The following is a 20,806-nucleotide window of genomic DNA, read 5'->3' as shown; positions in this document are numbered from 1 at the left end:
TCCCATGTTATTTTAAATAGTATTACAGATGAGAACGTCAGCAGGGGCGGTGCCACTAAAGGATTAGGGTAGTCTCAAGTCCATCCTAGCTTCTGTGAAAGGTGTATGAAATCAACCAGTGACTTCAAGTTTTTATTTACAGAGGTGTGAACCTCATGGAAGAAGATGAAGCAAACAACGTCATTAGGCTGCTTTGGTTTTGAATTTGTTTGACTGTTTAATGAAACGATGAGTTTGGGAGGGGAGTTTTTAGAAGAGACGTGCAATTTCATTTTAAATGGAAAAAGCAACCCCACTTCTGGTTTGATTCTCTCAGCTAACGGTACTATACACCCTATAATTTTCTAAAGCAACCCCCCTTTTTCCTTATTTGCAAACCTCTTCCCCTAATCCTTAATTTTCTACTTCTTTGTATTTTCTTTAGCCTTCCACAGTCTACCTCTTACTTGGTTATCTAGGTTTGTACATATTTTTCTTCTTAGTATTGAATTTAATAGAGGTTTTCAGTTTTGTGAAGATTACACAAATTGCATATATGAACATGTTATGAATTCAACTTTTACATACACAGGGGCGGAGCCACCAAGGAATTAGGGTAGTCCCCGGCCCATCCTGACTTCATATGAGGTGTGAACCTCATGGAAGAAGATAAAGCAAACGACGTCATTAAGTTGTTTTGATTTTAAATCTTTTCGGTTGTCTAATGAAACGATAAGTTTGGCAGGAGAGTTTTAAAAGAGATGTGCAATTTTAAATGGAAAAAGCAACACCACTTCTGGTTCGATTCTCTCACCTAACAGTAATATACACCCTATAATTTTCTAAAGCAACCCACCTTCTTTATTTGCAGACCTCTCCCCCTTGTCTTTCTTTTTCTACTTCTTTGTATTTTCTTTAGCCTTCCACAACCTACCTCTTACTTGGTTGTCTGGGTTTTTACATTTTTTCTTCTTAGTATTGAATTTAAGAGAATTTTTTTAGTTTTGTGAGGATTACACAAATTGCATATGTCAACATGTTATGAATTCAACTTTTTACACACACTCATATATATATATATATATATATATATATATATTTATACATATTTGTGAAAGACCCCTCCTCATTCAGAATTCTGGCTCCGTCACTGTACACACACACACACACACACACACACACACATATATATATATATATATATATGTGTGTGTGTGTGTGTGTGTGTGTGAAAGGTCGATCCTCACTTAGAATTCTAGCTCCACTGAACGTCAGGTGAAACGTAATATGGACTTGCAACAAAATTGTTACGGAACTTTAAAGTTTAAGGGCAATTTGATGATTTGGCCATATTTTGGACGCTTCTTTTATTTTATCTTATTTCTGGTTTTTTTTCAGTTCACTAGGACCCACTCAGTCTCTCTCTCTCTCTAACCCGTACACTCTCTCCTTAGGGTCTTTTTTTCTAAGATCTTAGGATTTTGTTATCGTGACCATTTATCGTACATCGTGTAAATCATTTTAAAATTTAAAATTTAAAATTAAATATAAATGATACCTAACAAAAACTGACCGTATGATCACAGGATCTCTAAAATCCCTCGGATCCTTTTCCCTTAATTTCTCTCTATTCTCTCTTCGTCATCTCTCTCTCTCTTCTCCCTGTTCTGCAACAAAGAATAAGATAGGCTGCGAAGCTGCCGTTCCTCGGCGAACCCAACCTCCAACCACCACTATCAAACCCTATCTTCCAAGTGAATATGACTCCAGCCTTAAGTCTCTTGAAAATTGAACTTTTGTTTAGGCCCAAAATATCAGTTTGGGCCGAGTATAGAATCATTCTCGGCCCGAAAGGCCTTGCGACATGGGTGCTATGGATCGTTCAGTACGTGGGCTTCCAAACCTAGGACGGCTAGGTCATGACGCAAGACAAGTCGAGTCCTAGTGCAATAAGGAGTCTCGGCAGGACCAATAAACCGGAAGTGAATTCCGTTCAATAAAGGACTAGGTTCACAATCATAGTGAAAATAGGATTGGTCGAGTTAGTGTTTGATCAGGAGAAGAAGTCCTAGTCCAAATAGGGTTTTAACTCGACCTTGAGGGTATCCGTTGCTATAAATAGAAGAGGCTGTACATAGTGCAGAGGCCCCTCCAATTCAACACACAATTGCCATGCGCAAACTCTCTCAACAACTTTGAGATTTTTATTTTCTCTTTTCGCTGACACATCTTCCGTTGGCATCAACAGCACTGTGAAAGCAACCGGTGATATCTTAAGTCGGCATAGATAGCTCTGTCATCGCAGAATCAGCCGGTTTCGCAGTATCTTTCTTTGGCATCAACAGCACTGCGGCGATGACGGTTGGTTACTTATCCAAGTCTCGGTCGAGAAGGATTTCCGAATCCTTATTGATTGAGGTCATCTCATTAGCCTTCTCGGCGAAGTGAGGTGTTACAGTTTATTGAGCTCGGCGCATTGCACGCCGAGTTATTTTATGATTGGATACTCCCAAGTGGGATTTAGAGTTCGACATTCAGACGGCCGAACCACGTTCACTATTAAGACTTATATTCGCTTTGAGTATTTGTGCCCTTACACTTTGGTGTCGATTCGGCGAGAGTTTACTCTGACGAATAACATCACTGTGACCGAATCCGACGACGGCTATTTGTGAACTTCGTAAGAATAGTAACCTTGTCTTCAGGTTCGAGAGCCCAAGAGGCTGAGACGTGTTCCTTTCTCAGTCGCAATCGCAAGACGCAGAAGTCAGCCGTGCACCCAACGCAACATCAACAAATTTACTCCTCGGCCGAGCTCGGCCGACGAGTTGGGACGCCCCGCATTCACTGAATGACGTAGTTAGCTTATAGATTACTCGGCTTGCGCGCCACGTAGGCTTGGTAGTTTTTAGGGTCAACAATTTGGCACGCCCAGTGGGACCCAGTGCTAAACTACGAAGTTCATGCCAATTGAAACACGATCGGTAAAAAAGAAAACAGCTATGGGAAAATCAACAACCGATTTACCAACTCAGAACATAGGACACAGTTTGCCACAGGCGCAGAATCCCATCAGCGCCGTAACGCCTGAGTCCACGAGCGCAACTCACCGAGAAAGGGAAGTTAATCTCGGCGGTGAGTTTCGCAGTCTCGAAATCCCCGACAGGAACACATGCGTCCTCAATGAAGGGATAATAGAGGATTATGACGAAGATGGTGGCGAAGGATCTGACCCACCAACAAGGTCGTTTCTTTGAAAACAGCTCGACGAGCAATCTCGGACGGTCGAGCAGACGTTTAGTCGAGGAATCGATAAACTTCATGACGTGATACGCAATACCAGTGAGGCACAAACCAGATTACTCGAGATACTGGTTAGTAAGGGCAGCGACGGTAGGACTTTCGATCTTACTCAGCATTTGCCACAAAAAATAATCTCATACCAAGTGCATCAGCCAAGTCAATCCCTGCTTGGCTCAAACCAATTAACTTGGAGAGAGGAGGAGGATCAAACAGTAGGTTAGACGGATCCGACCAGAGAGTGGAAGCAACACCCGTCGATATGACTGAGGTCCAACGGATGATCGATTCGGCCATAAAGAAAGGGCCGAAGTTCCCTAAATTTATACATCTGTATCCGGCTTATGTGGAACAGTTCGAATACCCTAGAGGTTTCAAAATCCTGGATTTTAGCCTTTTTGCTGGAGAATCATCCTTATCCTCATTGGAACATGTGGCTCGTTTCACCGCGCAATGTGGAGATGTCAATAGCGACTTTCACAAGCTGCAACTGTTCAATTTTTCGCTGACGGGTTCAGTATTTGCTTGGTATATCAACTTTACACCGCATTCTGTCCAGAACTGGGAGGAGTTGGTCAAGAAATTTCATGAGCAGTTTTATCGACCAGGAATGGAAGTGTCAGTATCCTCGTTAGCAAGGATGGCTCAAGCATCCGACGAATCACCAATGGATTATCTTACCAGATTTAAATCAGCCAGGAATTGGTGCCGAGTACCTCTCCCTGAAGTCGAGTTCGTAAGACTTGCTCTAAATGGTCTTGAGGTGGAATATAAAAAGAAATTCTTGGGGGCAAATTTTTGGGATATGTATGAACTAGCCCAGCATGTTAAGCAGTATAAGTATTTGCTCCGTGAAGAGAAGATCTCGAAAGCTCCATCCAAAGGGACGATTTACAAAAATCTTACTGTCAGTTATGCATCGGCCGAAGGTGAATGTGTTAGCGTGGATGCAGCCGAGATAATCATAGATAAGCCATACGTCTGCAAGTCACTGACTTAAATTGACTCTAAGGAGGCCAAAACTCGCTCGACCCACGAAGAAACAATGAAAACGTCAAAGGTCTATACTTTTGATATTACAAAGGCCGATGCGATTTTTGATCAATTATTATCAGCAAAGATCATTAAACTTCGGCCTGGACATAACATTCCCAAGGCCGAAGAGCTTAAAGGAAAGATATATTGCAAATACCATAATTCAAGCAAACATACGACAAATAATTGTGTCGTGTTTCGAGACAACGTCCAAAGCTGGATTGATAATGGCAAACTGAGATTTCCAGAGAAGAAGATGAGCGTTGATACTGACCCATTCCCAACGGCAACAGTAAATATGGTCAATGCGTACCTACCTAAGGACAAATGGAAAGGGAAGGCCGAAGCTGTTGCGACGCAACGCTTTCGAAATCAGAACTCTCGGCCACGTTTCATGGCCGATTTTCATTCAAACGAACCACCTACAGCTTTAACGGGACCCGCTATTGTCAATCCTATAATGGATTACAGCACTGACGAAGACAGTAGGACGGTGGTTTTATGCAGTAAATGTAAAGCAAAGGTCAACATTGAGCCAGAAGAAAAGTCCTCTCCGCCTATAATGGAACAACATACAACCGCAACCCAGCAAAAGGCGACCAACGTAGGCCAACATCAAGGGGTTTTTGATAGGCTCGGTCCTAAAGTGAGGATGGAAGAGACACCTTCAGTCAGACGGTGCCTCGATTTTGATGCTCCGTTCTATGACGAGGACTACTATAAACGTAACTCTAGCAGCTCGGAATCATCGCGGAGCCAAAAAACTTTCAAACCTCCCGAACCTAGAAACCAACATTGGTATACATATCACTCTTCGAAAGGCGTCTACACCGCACTGTCCAAATCCCAGAAACACCGACACCAAAGAATAGATTGCATGGCCTGCCGACGGGAAGCCCAAGAAACTTCGGTCCCTAAATGACGGTCGAAGGACACAATTGCCACTGACGACGAACGACCACCTCCAGCGATTATGACAGAGTTGGTTCAAGGGAAACGGCTGGTCAACCAAGATATCGAAACCAGGTTCGAATAGGCTGATAAATGGATCAAACTTCTTCTTCGACCTGGGAGATGAAGGCACGGCTCAAGCATTTCAGGCAAGAAGCTGAAAGCAAATTAGCCCCGCCGGCCACACAAGAACCTTTGATCAAAATTCGACGGAATTTGCATCCACCATTCCTCGATGAGGCCTTGGAATATATGCGAGAGTTTCATAAAGAACATTCAGCCAACGATCTGTATGGTTTGCCGAAAGCATGTCAAGACACAATCGATCTGGTCCTAACTTGCCCTGATGTCGAGCGAATCATTCAGAAGACCTCAGACCCAGGATTGAAAGCGAGGTTCCAGCACATACGAGAAGCACGTGTCCTTGTTTTTAAAGTTGACCCATACACTGATATCGATGCAGCCGACCTTCCTTTCTCAATGAAGGACCTTCAGTATTTACGATATCACTTCGAAGTATTTTCGGCCGTTTCTTTCTTCGGCCTTACGACCGATGAATTAGCACGTGTCGCATGGTTGGATGCCTATCTCGACACTAGGGATGCCCGGATACACTACCAGGAGCAAGTTCGGGCCCTGGCCCCAAGCACACTTTCGATCTCAGCCTCACCGGAGGCACTTACGCAGAACCAACAGGCTGCTGAAGAAACACCGCGGGATCAAACCATTGATGAAGGAGCAGAAGAGTCTCTTTATCCAACTCTGATGGCAGCGGAGGCTGCAGTTGCCAACCAGGAAAGAGACGAGGCTAGCGAAGAGGATCGTAACCCGATGAGACCCGTCAGTCCTGGATAACATAGAAATCAGTATGGTCTATGTTTTGCCTGCTGATTTTCAGTCAAGCACAGCTCAACCGAATTTCCTCGATGGTGATGTAGTCGCCGAGGAAGCCGGTCATATCGATTTTGTACCTATTGCTGAAGTCGAGTCAATAACAAAATATGATAGTCTGAAAGCAGCTTTGGTTGAATTGTTTTCTCGTTCATCATCGGCCAAACTTCATCATTTGAAGCCATTGTATGTGACGACCCATATCGAAGGGTATCCTGTCTCCAAAGTTTTTGTCGACTGTGGAGCCACCGTCAATATCATGCCTGTAAACATCATGAAGGCCTTACGTCGCTCTAATGATGAACTTATTTCGTCCGGGATCACGATGAGTAGTTTCGTTGGCGACAAATCCCAAACCAAATGAGTACTTCTGTTAACAGTAAATATTGCCAGCCGTATTCACATGACCATTTTTTTCATTGTCGACTCCAATACCGAGTATAATGCACTGCTCGATCGAGACTGGATTCATCAAACCAGCTGTATTCCTTCATCATTGTATCAAGTGCTCGTCTTTTGGGACGGCAAATCGATCACTGTTCACCCGATCGATAGCCAACCCTTCGAGGCTAACATGATCCAAGCATGATATTACGATGATCACGTCAGTTATATCACCCTACAGGGTTTCAATGATGAAGGACGACCGACTCGGATTTCTGTTCAAAAAGCTATCGAGGTTGGCGCCGAAACTGTCCACCAGGATTCGACGAAACTCGGTTTAGCTAACTTCATCCCCGATCCCGATGTTTGACACCGATCGGGAAAAACGTCAGGCCGCGGTTTCATCTACTATAGAACGACTGCTAGCTCATTGGTATATTATATCTAAATAACCAAATTCGGGTGTTAACCTCGTTGAGTTCCTCGCCGAATGAGATAATGGTCCTGTCTTATCTCTTGACAAAATTCAAGCCGCACCGGCTGAGATCGAAGACAATCAGCCCCAGGTCAAAGATCCCTTTGAGGAAATTAATGTTGGGATGGCCGATGACCCACGACCTTTATTTGTTAGTGCTTTACTTTCTCAACCTATGAAAGCCGAACTTCGTGCCTTGCTTGAGGAATTCAAAGATTGTTTTGCTTGGAACTACCATGAAATGCCTGGCTTAGATCGCACTCTTGTCGAGCACGAGTTACGTATTAAACCTGGATGTAAACCTTTCCGTCAACCACCTCGTCGATTCTCGACCGAAGTGCAACTCGGCATCAAGGATGAACTAGTTCGGCTATTAAAGGCAGGGTTCATTAGGACAGCTCGATACGTTAAATGGTTGGCTAATATCGTTCCTGTGTTAAAGAAAAGTGGTGCATTGCGCATTTGCATCAACTTCAGAAATTTGAATCTGGAAACTCCCAAAGATGAGTATACAATGTCGATTTCGGATTTGTTAGTCGATGCTGCGGCAAATCATGCGATCTTATCCTTTGTGGATGGACATGCTGGGTATAACCAAATTTTCATTACCGAAGTCGATGTGCACAAAACTGCTTTCCATTACCCGGGGGCACTCGGCACTTACGAATGGGTTGTCATGCCATTCGGCCTTAAGAATGCTGGCGCCACTTACCAACGGGCAATGAACACCATATTTCACGATTTAATTGGAACCATCATTGAAGTCTACATCGATGATGTTGTCATTAAATCTAAACGCCGACAGACACATCTGGACGATCTCCGACATGCTTTCATCAGAATGCGTCAACACAACCTTAAAATGAATCCTGCCAAATGTGCCTTCGGTGTGTCGGCTGGTAATTTCCTCGGCTTTCTCGTGCATCACCGAGGGATTGAGGTAGATGAAAATAAAGCACGCGCAATCATCAATGCTCCACCCCCGACGACGAAGAAACAACTACAGTCCTTACTCGGTAAGATAAATTTTCTCTGCCGATTTATAGCTAATTCGACAGGTAAAATGAAGGCATTCTCTACGCTTTTGAAACTTAAGGACTCAGATAAATTTGAGTGGACAGACGAGCATCAGGCGGCGTTCACGCAAATCAAAGTCTATCTCACAACACCACATGTCCTTGTTCCACCCCAGCGCGATAAGCCTCTCAAGTTATATATCTCGGTGGCCGAAGAGTCCATCGACTGCCTCCTCGCCCAAGACAACGATGCCGGACGAGAGCAGGCTATTTTTTACCTCAGTCGAAATCTTAATCAACCGAAAATCAATTATTCCGCTGTTGAGAAGCTCTGTCTCGCCGTGTTCTTCGCCACCTCCAAGCTTCGGCATTACATGCTTCCGTCGGTCACACAAGTCATCACCCAGACCGACGTTATCCGGTACATGCTTACCCGACAACACTGCGGCGAGGACGGTTGGTTACTTATCCAAGTCTCGGTCGAGAAGGATTTTCGAATCCTTATTGATTGAGGTCATCTCATTAGCCTTCTCGGCGAAGTGAAGTGTTACAGTTTATTGAGCTCAGCGCATTGCACGCCGAGTTATTTTATGATTGGATACTCCCAAGTGGGATTTAGAGTTCGGCATTCAGATAGCCGAACCACGTTCACTATTAAGACTTATATTCACTTTGAGTATTTGTGCCCTTACACTTTGGTGTCGATTCGGCGAGAGTTTACTCTGACGAATAACATCACTGTGACCGAATCCGACGACGGCGATTTGTGAACTTCGTAAGAATAGTAACCTTGTCTTCAGGTTCGAGAGCCCAAGAGGCCGAGACGTGTTCCTTTCTCGGCCGCAATCGCAAGACGCAGAAGTCAGCCGCGCACCCAACGCAACATCAACAAATTTACTCCTCGGCCGAGCTCGACCGACGAGTTGGCACGCCCCGTATTCACCGAATGACGTACTTAGCTTATAGATTACTCGGCCTGCACGCCACGTAAGCTTGGTAGTTTTTAGGGTCAACAACTTTATAACCTTCAATTGAAAAGCTTCAGTGCGAATTTAAAGGTTCTAACCACCACGAATTTTCTTCTTTTGATAGGTAGTGTAAGATTATGTCCTTGCATGTTGAGATTACTTTCATTTTGTAGTCTTTCTCGAATATCTAACTTGGTACGTTTCCAGCCAGCCCTCGAGACCGTGACCATCTTAAGGGCCTTAATCCTAGTAGTTTAGACTTGGTCTTAGATCGAACGACAGACCAATGACAACAGAGTGACAACGATTTGATGATTCTTGGCCAAAATCTGCAATATTCGACGATAAACCGGCGCCAAGCCCAGTCCAAACTCGGTTTAGACTCGATTCAAGCAATTGAACCGAAATATTTCAAAGGTATATCTCTTATAATCTTTTCCTTTGATTCTGAGTGACCAAAATCTAGAATATTTCAGCCAACACGATGAAATATTCTTTCGTTGGCAACGACTACAAGTACATCCGTGTGGAGTCGTGCGACAGTGCATAACGGTGCATGTGAATTTATGGACGCTAGAAATGGTAGTTCGAGCCCCATATTCTAATAATCTAGTATTTAATTAGTTTACTAAGTAAATTTACTTAGAAGATAATTACCTTGAGAACTACATAAAGCATCAGGGTCAGGCAATTATGATAGTTTATTGTACCTGTTTGAGACCAGGACTAGCATCACATGTATATGTTCACACTGCACCATTATACTCACTTTGGATCCATTGTACGTGGCAACTTATACTAGTTTGCATTATGATCAAGGTTTCTCATTCTAAAATGTCTATAAATAAAGTCAGAGGCCTTAAGCTAAGGACCTTCGTCAAATTCAATTTGTATGATTATACAAAACTATGAGTGATTCTTCAATCAACCGATTGCTTTTTAGGACAAACTTAATTGCTCTTTGTCAAATTCAATCCCTAAGATCTAAGACTTTTACAGCTCTGTCATCCTATGGTATGATTCGGTTGATGTGTCATTTCAACCACCTTGATTCCTTCTTGAAGGCATATGTTTTATACTAAGTCCAATTTGATATTAGTTATCTCCAGTCAACTTACATTTCATGTAGTTCGGCTCATCGGCGTAGTTTTTACTTTTGTAAACGTTTGTAATCCTGACTTCATCATGAAATGATTACATTCTGTTTATTTTTTATTTTATTTAGTTTATGTTTCGCTTTCATTTACTTTTTTAGGCAACCATATACAAAGTGACACTGAATTTTAAGCCCTTGTTCACTCCAGGCATAAAAAAGAAGTTAACCGAACCAGCGTCTAACTCGGTGAACAATCATTTTGTTAAGTAGTCAGATTGATGTGCAAACTTTCACACACGTTCAAACACTAACACTGTGTTGGCAACCTCCTTCAATGGCATGCCTACTCTCTCTTTCTCTTGAGCAATCTCGTGGCATTGGGACCGAAAACAACACTAAATGCAAGTACGGGTTGAACCTAATCTAGCCTCCATCTAAGTTTTGACACTAACATGCACCTTGTGTTATCACTAGAATCAATCAATTTTACAAGGCTTTTTATCCAAAATGGTTCTTGAGATTTGCATAACTCCTCATTTTGGTCCTTGAGATTTGAAATTGATAGAATTGATCCCTGATTTGTCCACCATCGATTATTTTGATCATTCTGTGAAAAATCTCCATTAAATAGGGATAAAATGACAAAAATACCCTCAATTGTCAAATCATTGTGGCCTATTGTTTACTAAATTGAGGTTAGTTTTGTCATTTTAATATTTTTAACATAACTATTCATTGAAGGATTACAATAATTGATGATGGACAATCTCAGGGACCACTTGTATTGATTTCAAATCTCATGAACTAAAGTGAAGAGTTATGCAAAACTCAAAGACCATTTTAGCTATAAAAAGAACCATTTTACAATTTCTACCTATAACCAACCTAACCACATATGTACATAGCACGCGCATAAAATGTACGGACCACATAGTGAACACACACGTACAAAATTAGGTTTCTTTCCACATTTATTAAGTCGAAGGCCCTTTTTACTTCTTACACACTCCTTATTAATTTTTCTCCTTTGATCTTCTTTAATTCATCTAATTCGACGGCCGAAAATTAGAAGGGTGTGTGAGAAGTGAAAAGAGGTGTGTGGATATCACACCCCAAAGTCATACTATTAACCACAAAACCTACATAAAATGAGCCTCATTTTTCAGATATGATGTAAGCAATTATATGGTGTGAGTCGTGAATCTCTTAGACAGATTCTTTTTTCGGTCGAACTCTTAGACAGTTTAAAGAGTGAAGTTAGAGGTTATGGCGATGATGCAAATTAGAGAGAATAATAAGGTTTTGAGACAAAACACTCTTTTTTTAGTATTAATTCATTTCCACAACACTGTTAATTAACGAGGGCACATAAGGATTTCTCCTTTTATTTACCAAAATGGAAAAAACAAGGGAATAAAAATACAATCTTTTGCATCAGACAGAAAACAAAACATATAGCCATTTCCACAGACCTAGGATGGCTAGCTAATCGCCATGACCGCAGGTCATAGGAACTTTAGTTGAAACTGAAGGCAAAGCAAGCGTTGAAGAAAGAGCACTATCTTCAAATCCTAGTGCTTGGGTTGCTTGGGGTATTGTTTTGGTTGCTTGGGTCGTTAGGGTTATTCATTCCCAAAGTGTTCTTGACTGCATCAGCTGCTCCTTGAGCCATGTTTCTCACTTGCTCACTTGTCTGCAATCAAATACATGTAGTACATGCACTGTAAAGTATGTATATAGTACAAGAGAAAGACCATTGCTATTCACGTTCCCATGTCGTTATTCTACACACATTCCATGAATATTTTAAAATAAAAATAAAAATATTTAATTTGGAGTGCAGAAAACCAATAACGGAGTGCGAATAGCATTTGCCTAAGAAAAAAGGTGGAAAGGACTGGCTTTTATCTTACTAGTTAACATAAATGGGTGATGAATTGATACTAATTTATATTGACTTATGTTTGGTGAAATCTGAGTAATTTTTTACTGGATATCTAATAAGAAATATATTATAAATAAAAATTCAAATAAATAAGGAGATGGCAGGAAGTGGTTGCATTGCATGCCTGTTGAAGGAGGTGGGTGGCTTGGTCCTTGATGTCAGTAGGAGATTCATCAGATGCCTTGTTCTGGGCAGACCGAGATGCATCAGATGCCTTGTTTTGGGCAGACTGAGATAAATTTGATGCCTTGTTTTGGGCGGACTGAGCTGCACCCGATGCCTGGTTTAGAAGCTCATCCTTCTTAACCTGTGGCGTGGATCAGTAAAGAAAAATAGATTATTAACTTGATGAATGCAACTTGATTACATTATTACAAAATCAAAGTTAATATTAATTACATTATAATCAACAGTTAAACCAGAGCTGCAAACGTGGGCATCGCTAAATTGCTAGATCTAATGTGCTCGCCCCTATACGAATCCCCTCGCTAGGTTAAAAGTATAATATAAAAAACCAAACAGCCATATATACCTGAGCTTGACCAGTCAACTCGCCAGCCTTGTGACTCAAATTCTGGTTTTGGTTGCTTGCCATTTTTGTGCTTGCTTAGTTTTTTCTTCGATGAAAATCAATCAAATTTCAGATGAAGAATGCAGGATGCAAAAGCTGTTCCATTTGAAAACTATATATAGGTTGAGGAAAGTCTTCTATTCTCGGCACTTCCTTGTTCCTACCCCATTTTTTGCGTGCATTCACTAGCATAGTTGTGGCATGTGTTGATGTAGGAATGTTTCAAACAAGTTTTGGCTTGTCTTAATTAGTCAAGAAAGAGAGTCCGTTGGCATAGACTCCGGTAAAATTAAAGCTTTAATTACCTTAAAACAATGGTACAAGATTAGGAATTAGGATATCCGAAGTAAATTAGGAGTAGCCAAAATTGAAAATAAGATGAGAAATAATCGGTTAAGGTGGTTTGGACAAGTGAAACGAGGTATAAATCAACTTTAGAATTTGTGCACCTCATCATTTTACACCAGTAACATCATCACTTAATGTTGGTAAGTTGGTAATGTCATCAATTAATTAACGTTGATGACCTAATAGATGTCCAATTTTTAAAACGTTAGATTATTAGGAATTATTAGGAATGATTTAAAGGGTTGATACTAATTTGGAATTGTCCCAAAAGATTGGGTAGTTATCTGTACTTAACCTTTTAATTTATTATTTTTTTCAAAATCACATTTAGTTAATTTAGTACTATCTTTTCATTCATCTATTATATATCCTTATGATATACAAATATCACATTGGCTCCATTATTTTTTGTGAGCTGTAACACTGAAACGATAAGTGATAGCTTAATTATACACCTAACTGAACAAACATTTTGGCTGATATAAGATTAAACAAACTATGCATCACTAATTAGTTCGTCCCTAACATTTTGGCTGATACTAGCTTTACTAACTATAAATCTCTCACATGTGTACGTAACATATGAAACATTACACAAGGAAGCATTCTCGTCAGTGTAAGGAAACAAGACTAAAGAAATAGAGAAGACCTAGAGAATGAAAAACTACATATTAATTGTAACCTAATTGACATGTATTATACGTGGCTCATTTCATGATCGTAGCATTAATTTTACGGTTTTTAGATTTCATAAATTGGACAATTGTAATTTTATTTAGGACCAAGGGTGCATCATCATCTAGTTGTTTCATTCACTTGGAATTGTTGGAGAATAGAATCCTACATCAAGCATTTAAGAACATAATATGTAATCACTGTTATAAAAAATGGTGTAGGTGGTGCCTAGGCGCTAGACGGTAGAGGAACGATGAGATTGTAGGCCAAAACGTGGAGTAAAATTGGATAAGGGCTAGGCAGGCTAAGTGATGGTGGTGGTGGCAAGGTGGTTCCATTGTTTTTCAATTTTCTGATTAACTTAAATGTTTTTCTAGGTTACTGTTAACTACATTGTAATGTTTGGGAATTGAAGAGAAAATCAAGAAGAAAGATGAAGAAAAGAAAGATCAATACAGAGAGTTTGAGAGAGAGAGAGTTTAGAGAGAGAAATAGGATTTGTATTGACTAACTCACATGAAGATTACACATACTGTTTATATAGAAATCCTAACTACTTTAACCAAATACTAACTACCTAACTATATTACTAACTGTATTACATTTTCACCCTTAATACTCCCCCTCAATCTCAACTGGGGAAACTCAGTTTGAGATTTGAGCAGACCGATCAATGGCGCTAAGTAAGAGTAACCCAATTCCCCAAGTTTGGGTGCACCAATCTTCCAAAAGCTGAAAGCAATTTGCAAAGTACTTTAATTAGACATCATCAACTTCTTCTTGTAAAAAGAACAAGAAAACAACTGTTCCATCATGGGTGTGTAAAATGGCAAAAATGAGTATCTTCTCTGCTTCAAATGTTATCAACCCGTGTCCAATTTCAACTCATTCAACTTGATCTGGGCAAATAATTTTCCATTAATCTGTCACTTGCAGTTTGGAGTAGTGTGTAATAATGAAGTTTTTCATCTTGCTATTTCCAGCTTCTGTATCCAACCAGTGGACCGAGCTTTAATCAGACATCCTTCCCCTGCCTCTAAGAGTATCTTCACAAAGAACAACCTTCTATAAAGGAGTCGTAGCACACCCTCATGCCGGTTATAACAATTTCTTACGGGATTACCCTTCGTGGGATTCACCGTCAACAATCTCATTCAACTTGGCTTCGGCCTTTAATATTTACAAAAAACAGAAAATTAACAAACTATAGTGTGGCATCGGCCTTAACTATAGCACCACGGGATCGCCCTTTGTGGATTTTACCAAAAAACAACTTCTTTGAACAATGGCATCGGCCTTCACAATTGAAAATCAACATCTATGTAGGATTACCCTTCGTGGGATTTACCTACTCACATCACGGAATTACCCTTTGTGGGATTTACCGTTAACAACTTCTTCTACCTTTCGTAGGATTTACCTATTCACATCACGGAATTACCCTTCGTGGGATTGACCGTTCACAACTTCCTTCATCGTATAACCGGACTTACTGTAGATTCATGCTAACCACTGAGTTGGTTAGACTCTGAAATTATAGGCTGAGATAAGAAAATATACTGCACAACCACGATATAAACGAATTGTAAGTAATCCCATCGGGATCTATTCCTTTGCTTAACATTTCTGATACCATTTGCAAAGCCCAAACTCTGTCTCCACAGTTCCACAGTGCACTAACCATGGTGTTGTATGAGCTCACATTCGGAGGACATCCCACTTCACAGTGCACTAAACATGCTGTCATATAGAGGCCAAAATGCAGATATGAGAACAAGAAACAACGCATGCAAGACACTGTTAGGTTTCTGATTCCCTTAGTCCAGGTCCATCAATGTTGTAAATGACAACACATACTATACATTCATTTGTCGTATCTTCCGATCCATAAAAAAATGCAAGAAGATCATCCATGAACCAAGAACTAAATGGTTGTTGCACTTTTGACGAGCTTCTAGAATGAGTCCTTTTGGTTTTCAATTGATCCCACAGAAGTTCAGCTAAGACTACCACAAAGACTTCACATGAAACGTTTGAGTTGGGCATTTCAACAAACACCTGGTCTGCACCCATGTCTGATCTTTCTTCCATACCAGAGAACAGAGTAGAGATCAAAGAATTTACTGACCCATTCCTTCAAACAGTTGGAGTGCACATAATCATAACCTGAAGAGCTCCCAAGATTTGCAATCTTGAACAAACAACAACCATTTCCTATACAAAAACAGAGTACAAAACAGTACTTTCTTTGAGCAACAGTCCAAACTGAACAAATTGAATCCCCAAAACCATCTTCAAGAATCAGAATTACCAATTAAGTAATTAACAACTGTTTCTTCATATACCCAATTAAGTAATTAGCAACACCACCTCCTTGAATCGAAAAACTGTGCTAGTCATCTACTAATCAAAGCAAGTAATTGAACCCAATTCACAGTCCACTGTTCTGATCAAAGATCTCTAAGAACCCTCCAAGAATCAACAAATCGAGTTACCCAATAATGAAATTAAGCAACTGAATCGGAAAAGCAACATTACCAGGCAAGTAGTGCAAACGCCAAGAGTTGCCCAACCGCCATGATCAAGATATCAAAGAAACCTCCGCAATCGGACCCAGAATACTAAGTCTCCTTATACTGCTTTATGTACCTCTTAGCAAGATTAACGTAGAAGAAGAGCGGTTTCTTGTTGTTGGATACCTGAATTATGTTCTTCTTCGGCACCTCAATCGATTGCGGCGGTGGAGATGGGACTCTCTGCATTTGCTCTGCCGCCATTTTGCTTTGAAATTTTTCTCCAACTTTCGATCTCTCGCTTTCGATCGGGAATAGACTCATGAATTTGATCGGAAAGAAATCAACCCAGAAACACATCAACCCAGAAGTAAAAGAACGATCATGGAAGCACCCAGAAACTTATCGTAATTCCTAACATCTAATGAAAATTTGGATAGAAACTAAAGCGAGAAACACAAGAAAAAAAAAATAGGAACCACCAGAATCCATGGCGTGAGCCTGGTGGCTCTGATACCATGTTAACTACATTGTAATGTTTGGGAATTGAAGAGAAAATCAAGAAGAAAGATGAAGAAAAGAAAGATCAATACAGAGAGTTTGAGAGAGAGAGAGTTTAGAGAGAGAAATAGGATTTGTATTGACTAACTCACATGAAGATTACACATACTGTTTATATAGAAATCCTAACTACTTTAACCAAATACTAACTACCTAACTATATTACTAACTGTATTACATTTTCACCCTTAATAGTTACCTACCCAAAAAGAGTCCAAATTATTTCTCTCACCGTTTCTGTTTCTCTTCCCCATGTCTCTTCGCACATACACGTTCTCTCTCTCTCTCTCTCTCTCTCTCTCTCTCTCTCTCTCTCTCTCTCTCTCTCTCTCTCTCTCTCTCTCTCTCCCCCTCCTCTCCGTTCGGGCTGACTTTGACTTTGCCTACGCCGTCTCTCAAAGCTACAACTGAATAGTGTTGAATTCTAGATACATGATTCCATTTACATATATTGATTCATTGAATCTTTGATTGATCTATGATGAAAGATTATGCCAATTTTAAATTATTGAATTTTCAAATTTGGTTTTGAATTTTGGGTTTTGGGTTTTTCTTATTTTTGCTAGGTACATTAGTCTATGAGGATGTTAATGTCATGATGGCTTAAGTTTTAATTTTTAATTTTTCTAAATTCTCAATACAAATATAATTTTTTTAGAGTATAAAATGTAAGTAGACAATTATTTATATGATATAATAAATTTAATGAAATCCGTCTAGTTCACCTAGGCCCACACCTAACTGCCTAGCGAGCCTAGGCGCTAAGCTCTGGCCTACTGCACAACTAGTGCCTAATGTCTTTTAGAACCTTGTATATAACTAATATATGAGATATTTCACTCCTATTATCACCAACACTTTTTTTGAAATAAAACCCAACACCTAGTAAAGTAGTAATAGGTGGTTAAGTTAAAACAATATATGTGATGTTGGTGGTGCACCATGTTGTACCTAAAAAGTTTAACATATTAGATCAGACTATTCTTTCGACAAGTTGCACTAGCTCCAATTTAGGGATATTGATTGTATCACAGGCCTTTGAAAAGTTGCGATGACGATTTAGTGAATAAATGATGACTGGCTCTCGAAAACATTAGTTCTCAATGTGGGAATTGGTTTTCCTTGTGACCATGTATGGGGCCAATGTGTGCCTAAAAAGTTTATCAAGATTAATGTATTTTTACAATACTTATAGACGTTCTAACCTAAAATGTTTATTTTTATTTTCTTTATTTAAAGATTATCTTTATAAAAAATTACTAAAAGTAGTGATGTTTTAATAACTAGCTATCCATTTGTATCGATAGGAGGGTGTCACTTGTTATCAAGATCATTCATTTGTTTGATACATACAAATGACTAAATGATTTCTAATTTGATTATTTTAGATATCTTCTAATCACTACAAAGAAATAAACATTTTTTTATTACAAAGTTTGTACGATAAAAATACATTAACGTAAATTAATGAACAAGTAACACCTACTCCCATCATATATATATATATATATATACTCACACATGACTAAATGAATGCAAATTGAACTGATTTTTTTTAGAGATATATAATCTTTTGATATTGATTAAGAAAATAAACATTCAAAACACCTTAATCACAAATGAGTGGACAGGAATGAACATCCATGGGTTTGGGTTTATGCAAGTATTGTCCTCAATCAAATTACTGGGTTCTTTCTTGGCTAGCATTAATTTACTTGCCAGCTATTATGCAGTTTAATTGAAATTAATTTTTTTTTTTTGAAAAAATGATTTATTCACAACATTATAAGATAGTACAAAATTCAAACGTGAATGTTAAGAACTAGAGTACACTCATCTTCAGTTTTATAACTACAATTAAAGCTCTCCAAAATATTGATACTCCAATCGAAGGGTTGCACATTATTGATGCGGAACTCGGTAACTACGTGAGGTAAAACTTCAATTAATAGAAAAAAGAGCACAACTTATGCCTTGGGACAAAGATTAGTCAACTAGAAGCAATAGCTCTATCCTACTCCAAGTTACAATCCCTCGCCAGTAATGCAAACTTAGTAGATTTAACTCGCCACACCTATTCAAAACAAACAATATCAATTATAACCACTGAGAGCATAAAAACCATAATTCCAAATATCAAATAAATAAAAAGAAAATTAAAAACCAGCCACAGTAAATAAACAATTGCCCTACCTCTATACAGCCACAGATTAGCGCTGTAGTTTTTCTGCATTAAACAATCGTGTAAACCCTACCATCCACCACTTGTACGTCGGAACAGAGAATCACGACATGTCAACGGACGATAGGCTTAAGACATATCGATGCAATCTCTTGGAAATTAAAACCGACGCAGGCAAATAACCTCGCCTCCAAAAGCATACGACGTGTCAACAGAGCAGGACACATGTTGACCAACCAGCCTACGTGAAAACGCTATATATACCATGCATGCACCGTTCCTTCTCATCAATATCAATTCACAAGCTCGAAGATAAACATACATCTAACAATTTCATCACTTTTATTCACTCTTTTACAAAGCTAAAAATGGCATCCCAGGATCAGAGACAGAGCTACAGAGCTGGTGAGGCCAAGGGCCAAGCTCAGGTATATAGATTTAATACACACAGATAACTTATGTGTATAATTTTGAGATTTAATTTAAATAGTTAATTTGTAGATTAATAAAATATATTAGTGCATTTTTTGTATGGTTTTGCAACTGGTATTAGTGATGCATGTCCATATGCTTAATACATAATATTCACAAATCTATTAAGTTTTTTGCGTTATGGTATGCTATTAATCTAATCCTGAATTTTTTTTAACTAATTTAGATTGACGGTGTGATACATCTTACCTCAATTATCTGATAGAATAATTTTTTTAGGGGCAATTAGAATATATATCTACAATGACCTAATGGAAGGGTTTATAGTATACATATTGTATTTATCATACTTACAATTTTAATTGTAGTATCTGGTGGTTTAGCTCTGCATGTATTTGTGGTTGAAGTTATTTATTTTATTGTTGCAAATTAATGTTTTAATCTAACCTAAACGAGTTTTGTCTTGATCTTTTAGGAGAAAACTAACCAGGTGATGGGCACAGTGGGGAACAAGGCACAAGAAGAACGGAACAAGGCCTATGACACAACCCAAGCAACAAGGGACAAGACATACGAGACAGCCCAGTCAGCCAAGGGCAGAAAACAGGCCCCTATGAACCAGGTGAAAGACAAGACCGCCGAGAAGGCGGAGCAAGCAAAAGAGAAGGCCTGGGAGACCAAGGAGACGGCCCAGCAGAAAGCAGAAGAGGCAGCCCAGAAGACCAAAGAGACCGCCCAGTACGGCAAAGAGAAAGCCTCAGGGATCATGCAGCAGACTGGAGAGCAGATGAAGCACATGGCACAAGGTGCTGCAGATGCTGTGAAAGGCACTTTTGGGTTGGGCAAGAATGATGATAAGGAAGAGGAAACTGGTGTTTATTATAACAAGGACTCCACCACCGGCACTACCGGTGGCACCACCAAAAGATCTTATTAGTTTAAAGTATTTTAAACTTTGTCGTCTATTTATATTTAGTGTCTGTTTTATTAATTTCAGGTGTTGGTTTGTTGTTTTGGTTCAATAAGTTTATGTTGGCATGTTTTAGAAGTCCTGTGGCTTCCCCATCTAACTGAGTTGGGCGAATAATATTCAAGCTACCTTGTATTTGGTGTTTTCGGTCGTCTGGTTTGGAGGAGGATATGTAATTTCCAGTCGTAATGAAAAACGATATAATACTGTTCGTGTTTATTGTACAAGCAGTGCAATTTTCTCTTCTTTAAGCAGAATTCATCTAGGTTACATGTTGGAAGGATAGTAGATGAAGTGTAAAAGAAGTGTGTATGGAACACACGAATTAAACCAAACTAAAAGTTAAAAGACAAAATTTTAAGTTAATAGGCATTCAAGTTTTTGTTTTTATATAATCTTCTTCAATTTCCCTCTTCCACATCTCCTTTCTTCAGTACTCCACTGATCCCTAGGTTTAGGTTTTGTCTCAGAAATTGAGGCTTCGCCTTTTCCCTTCGTTTCTGTGATGGCCGGA

General features: G+C 39.5%; 2 protein-coding genes across 2 annotated transcripts; one reads left to right on the top strand and one right to left on the bottom strand.

Annotated features, from left to right (window-relative positions):
• Positions 1-11,395: 11,395 nt before the first annotated feature.
• LOC103440704 (late embryogenesis abundant protein 7-like) lies at positions 11,396-12,727 on the bottom strand. Its single transcript, XM_008379398.4, has 3 exons — positions 12,573-12,727; positions 12,165-12,347; positions 11,396-11,788 (listed from the first exon to the last, which is right to left on the bottom strand). The coding sequence occupies exons 1-3, from the start codon at positions 12,633-12,635 to the stop codon at positions 11,660-11,662; spliced, it is 375 nt and encodes a 124-aa protein (XP_008377620.1). The 5' UTR covers positions 12,636-12,727; the 3' UTR covers positions 11,396-11,659.
• Positions 12,728-19,193: 6,466 nt separating this feature from the next.
• Positions 19,194-20,506, top strand: LOC103440842 (late embryogenesis abundant protein 2). The gene is made up of 2 exons (XM_008379547.4): positions 19,194-19,318; positions 19,798-20,506. Exons 1-2 carry the CDS (start codon positions 19,259-19,261, stop codon positions 20,257-20,259), a joined length of 522 nt encoding a protein of 173 aa, XP_008377769.2. The 5' UTR covers positions 19,194-19,258; the 3' UTR covers positions 20,260-20,506.
• The last annotated feature ends 300 nt before the right edge of the window (positions 20,507-20,806 follow it).

This window comes from Malus domestica, chromosome 17, assembly GCF_042453785.1.
Source record: "Malus domestica chromosome 17, GDT2T_hap1".
Classification (NCBI taxonomy): domain Eukaryota; kingdom Viridiplantae; phylum Streptophyta; class Magnoliopsida; order Rosales; family Rosaceae; genus Malus; species Malus domestica.
This window is presented reverse-complemented; position numbering and strand designations above follow the sequence as displayed.